At 54.0% G+C, this 4,859-nt stretch overlaps 1 protein-coding gene across 1 annotated transcript in view; it reads left to right on the top strand.

Annotated features, from left to right (window-relative positions):
• Nucleotides 1–4,859, top strand: part of LOC106809248 (abnormal spindle-like microcephaly-associated protein homolog) — a 25,232-nt gene that overhangs the window by 17,561 nt on the left and 2,812 nt on the right. Inside the window, exons 20-23 of the mRNA XM_014812255.1 lie at nt 162–632; nt 956–1,105; nt 1,509–2,970; nt 4,278–4,388. Coding sequence (XP_014667741.1) covers nt 162–632; nt 956–1,105; nt 1,509–2,970; nt 4,278–4,388 — 2,194 coding nt within the window. The remainder of the gene's footprint in view (nt 1–161; nt 633–955; nt 1,106–1,508; nt 2,971–4,277; nt 4,389–4,859) is intronic.

The following is a 4,859-nucleotide window of genomic DNA, read 5'->3' as shown; positions in this document are numbered from 1 at the left end:
GGTGGCGTGGCGCGCGCGCAGCGGCGGGCCGTACGCGGCGACGGTGGCCGCCGCCGTCGTCCTGCAGACGCGACTGGAGGGAGAGGTGTTCGCGCGCCGAGAGCCGAGAGCGAGCCGGGCCCGGGCGCGCCGTGGCGGCCGCGTGGCGGTGCGCGATCCAGGCATGGTTCCGCATGCGCCGGGCGAGGACCGACTACATGGCGCTGCGTCGTGCCGCCATCGTCGCGCAGTCTCTCCGCCGATGCCGCGTGCAGACGCGCGCGTTCGCCTCGCAGAGACGCGCGGTCGTCGTCGTCCAGAGGCACTACAGGCGCCACCTGCTGGCGAAGCGGGCGAGGAACGAGTTTCTGCAGAAGAGGGCAGCGGTGGTTACGATCCAGGTGGCTCTGAGGCAGTGGGCTGTGCGACGAGCAGAGCGGCGCGAGGAGGCCGCCACGAGCTTGCAAGCGTGGCGTAGAGGCTGCGTGCAGAGAAGAAGCTACGTCAGACTGAGGCAAGCTGTATTCTACGCACAGGCTTGCAGGAGGAGGGTGTGTGCACAGAGGAAGCTGGCAGAGTTGAAGAGGCAGAGAGAGGCGGCGATTATCATTCAGTCTGCCTACAGAGCTCGCTGTGCCAGAGAAGCAGTCAAGGTCAGTGTCTGAACTTTTTTGTTTTTAATATTTGTAACCTTGTAAAATTGAACTTTGTAATCATTGTCAGACATATGCTCGATTATATTTCGTTATTTATCATATTACATTATTTCTACTTGCTATTATTATTATTGTTATTATTATTATAATCTCGCACAACAAACAGGCTGGTGATATAGCTCTTTGGCTGTATACATGTTCGCCATTTATTTACGATGGAACACTTCGCTCTTTGTTGTCATAATCTACTCAAAGCAGCTGTATATAACCATCTGTGTACATAATGCATATAATATCATCCGCCATTTATTGTTTACAAGGTCATGAAAGAAGCTCGCGCATCATGGCTGCAAAATTTTGCTATGCTAGCACAGCGCCACCTATCGGTCATCAAGTTGCAGCGGTGCTACAAGAACTACAAGGCCCGACAGCTGGCCATGCAGAGGCTCCAATCACTGTCTGTCATCCAGGTATGCCACGGACACACTTCCATCGTTTCTCATAACTAGCATATTTGCCAGAAGTGATTGACAGGTAGCTGTAGCCAATCAACATCGCAATAGGGGCATTCTAAAAATACTGCTTAGTAATGAAGTGCTGACGATTTAGTATGCACGCGATAATTCAGTAATTACGCATGTGAACTGCTCTAGCTGGACAGACCTAGCAACAGTATTCAAGAAGCGATACCATGGTTATCTTGCTCACATAGATAGATAAACGAATTGCCTATAATTAAATTGTAAAATGTATTCATGTGGAATCGTTTTACAATAGCATTAGATTATGAATAGCAAACCGTCGCGATGCTCTGGAGCTTGCATGAAATCGCAAGGATAGTCACATCAACTCAATGCGTTTTTCGTTGTGCAGAAATGGTGGCGAGCCAAGCTGCAGCGATTGCGCTACCTTAGACTGCGGCACGCTACGGTCTTTCTGCAAGCTGTGATCAGACGACGCCAACGACAGTGCCACCTGGCTGCAACGAAGATCCAGGCAGTCGTGAGGATGTGGCTCGCACGCAGGCGTGTTAGAAAGATTCAGTGTGCTGCCACGGTCATACAGGTGGGTCTTACAGTTAGCAATCTAACACCGACTAGTATAGGTGCTCATGAACTTGGGTTGCGATGCGCCGCCGTGACGATTCAGGCAGCCGTCAGGGGGCGCCACGTGCGGTCGGAGTACACGCTACTGAGACGGGCGACGGTGACGATCCAGCGACGAGTCACCGCGACACTGGCAATGCGGCGTGATAGAGGGCGCTACGTGAGCACAAAGCGGTCGGCGGTAGTACTGCAGGCTGCCTACAGGGGGCGCGCGTGCCGCCGACGATACCGGCAGACGAGAGCCGCCGCCGTCACGATACAGGCCTGGTGGCGGATGATAACTGCCAGGAGGCGCCACTGTGAGCTGAAGCGTGCCGCCGTGGTGTTGCAGCGACGTGTCAGGGCGTGGCGCGTGGGGAGGTCGGTGCGCCGGCAGTACGGAATCACACGGAACGCTGCCATTACAATACAGGCGTACGCACGTGGTCGGCACATGCGTAGAGAAATGTCCGCCCGCCACGCCGCTGCCCGCCGCATACAGGCATGCTTCCGTGGATACAGAGGGCGCCGCGCATACCAGAAGATGCAGTCCGCTGTGCTGTGCCTTCAGCGCCACCTACGGGCAGTTGTTATCGGTCGCGCGCACCGCCAGCGCTACCTAGCGATGCGAGCTGCCGCCATCGTTGTGCAGAGTCGTCACCGGGGGGCGCTGGCGAGGCGAATCGTTGCCAGGGTTCGGGCGGCGCGGCAGATTCAGGCGTGGTGGCGCGGTCGCACGCAGCGACGCTTGTTCCTCGCTCTGCGTCGCGCCGTCGTCAAGGCGCAGTCGATCCAGCGTTCGCGTGCGGCGACGCGTCGCTATCTCATGCTCAAGCTTGCTGCGCTCGTCGTGCAGGCGCGCTACCGGTCGCGCGCGCACGCGCGCCGGCAGCAGCGAAAATTCCACAAGGTACGCGGCGCCGCCATCACGATCCAGGCGTGGGCGCGCGGACATCTCGCCAGGCGCCATCTGGCGAGGACCGCACGCGCCGCGGTCGCCGTGCAGGCGTGGTGGCGTGGGCGTGTCGCGAGGCAGGCGTATCAGCGCCTGCGTTCGGCTGTCATCGTCTCGCAGACGCGCTACCGCGCGACAGTGCTGGCGACGGAGCAGTCACGCCGATACGCGGAGCTCCGGCGAGCGGCGCTCGTACTGCAGAGCGTCACGCGGGGGCGCCGGTGTCGGCGCCAGGTGGCGCTGCTGCGGGCGGCGCGGGTGGTGCAGGCGACGGTGCGGTGCTGCGTGGCCCGGCGTATTGTGTATATATGGCAAACATGGCATATCCATCGAACTATTTTTGCTAGATAGTCACTTTATTGAACGGTCTCTTACCTTAGGAAAGGCCAAGATGAGAAAAGAGGAGAGGCAAGAGGAAGAGAGAGGAGAGGGAGAGAGAGAGAGATGAGGAATGGGGAGCGATGGACGAGAGGACTTGAGAACGGAGGAGGGAAGAGGAGGAGAAGAGAGAGAGAGAGAGACGAGAGAGAGAGAGAGAGACGGGAGAGGACACCAGGGGACGAGGAGGAGAAGAGGGACTGGGTGAGGGGAGAGGGAGGAGGGGAGAAACCACCACAAACAAAAACACTACACCAAACACGGAGGCACGGGAGAAGGGAGAGGAGAGGGAGGGAGGGAGAGGGAGAGGGAGAGGGGACGAGGGAGAGGAGAGGAGGGGAGAGGAGAGGAGAGGGAGATGGGGAGAAGTGGGAGGAGGGAGAGGGGAGGAGAGGGAGAGGGAGTGGAGAGGGTAGATGGGAGCAGGGAGAGGCGAGAGGGAGAGAGGGAGTAGGGAAGTGAGGAGGAGGAGGGAGAGGAGAGAGAGAGGAGAGGAGAGAGAGAGAGAGAGAGAAGAAGGGCAGGGAAGGAACAGGGCAGCAAGGACAGAGAGAGAGAGAGAAGATAGGAGTGGAACCATTACTTACCAAGGCACATAAGAGCCTCAAGCACTGCTGACAGCTGCTTAAACGTAAGAAGAAACTCCAATGCTGACTTCGTTCTGTTGCACAGCTTCTTCTCCTCGGTTGCATTCTGGTTGGCTTCCTTCAGTCTCCTTCTCGCTTCTCTGATCTTCTTACTTTTTATGCGCATCCGCACTTTATGGCCTCTCCATGCAGCCTGTCATGCGTAAAGAATAGATGAAGGCTATTTCACGTCTGGTTGTATGTGCTTGACATACCTCTCCGTCCTCCTCTTTCTATTACCACTCTCTTTCAATCCATTTATATATCTTTCTTTTACACTTCTCTTTCATCATATGATGATCTCTTTCTATCTTTCTTTCTTTATTTTCAATCACTATATATTTTCTATCTTTTCTTCTTCTTTTCAATACTATTATCTCTTTCTATTGTTCCCCTTCTTCTATTTCAATCACTATATATCTCTTTCTATCTTTCCCCTTCTTCTATTTCAATCACTATATATCTCTTTCTATCTTTCCCCTTCTTCTATTTCTCCCAAGTTCATGAGCACCTATACTAGTCGGTGTTAGATTTGCATACTGTAGACCACATGTATGCCGTGGCGCACACTGAATCTTGTCTTAACATGCCCCTGCAGTGCCCGTGCACATCTCACTGATGTATGGAATCTTCGTTGCAGCTCAGGCGGCAGTCGGCGTTGGGGTGTCTGATACGCTTGCAGAAGACGATAGCGTGCCGCGTTTAACCGGTAGCGCAATCGCTGGTGGTCGCCACATTTTGACAATGCATTGAGTTGATGTGCGTTCCCTTGCGATTTTCATGCGAAGGTTCAGAGAATGCGACGGTTGTATCTCATCTATGTATTGTTAAAACGATTCACATGATATATTTTACGATTTAATTTATAGGCAATTTTCGTTATATCTTATCTATGTGAGAAGATAACCACGTTCTTTTGAATTATGGTTGCTAGGTTGTCGAAGTTAGAGCGTTCAAATGCCGTAATTATTGCGTGCACTATAATCGTTTAGCACTTCATTTAACTGCAGCATTTTTTAGAATTGCGCTATTGTGGCGCGCGAGATGGAACGATGCGATGGGGAGGTAAGTTATAGCGTTGAGATACAGAAATACCTGTGCGGCATCACTTCTGCGCGGATTAGGGTGTTCGTTTATGTAACGGTGAAGTGTGTCGTTGGTATCCGGTTGCGCTGGATTC

This window comes from Priapulus caudatus, unplaced genomic scaffold (genome assembly GCF_000485595.1).
Source record: "Priapulus caudatus unplaced genomic scaffold, Priapulus_caudatus-5.0.1 Scaffold340, whole genome shotgun sequence".
Lineage (NCBI taxonomy): Eukaryota > Metazoa > Priapulida > Priapulimorpha > Priapulimorphida > Priapulidae > Priapulus > Priapulus caudatus.
This window is presented reverse-complemented; position numbering and strand designations above follow the sequence as displayed.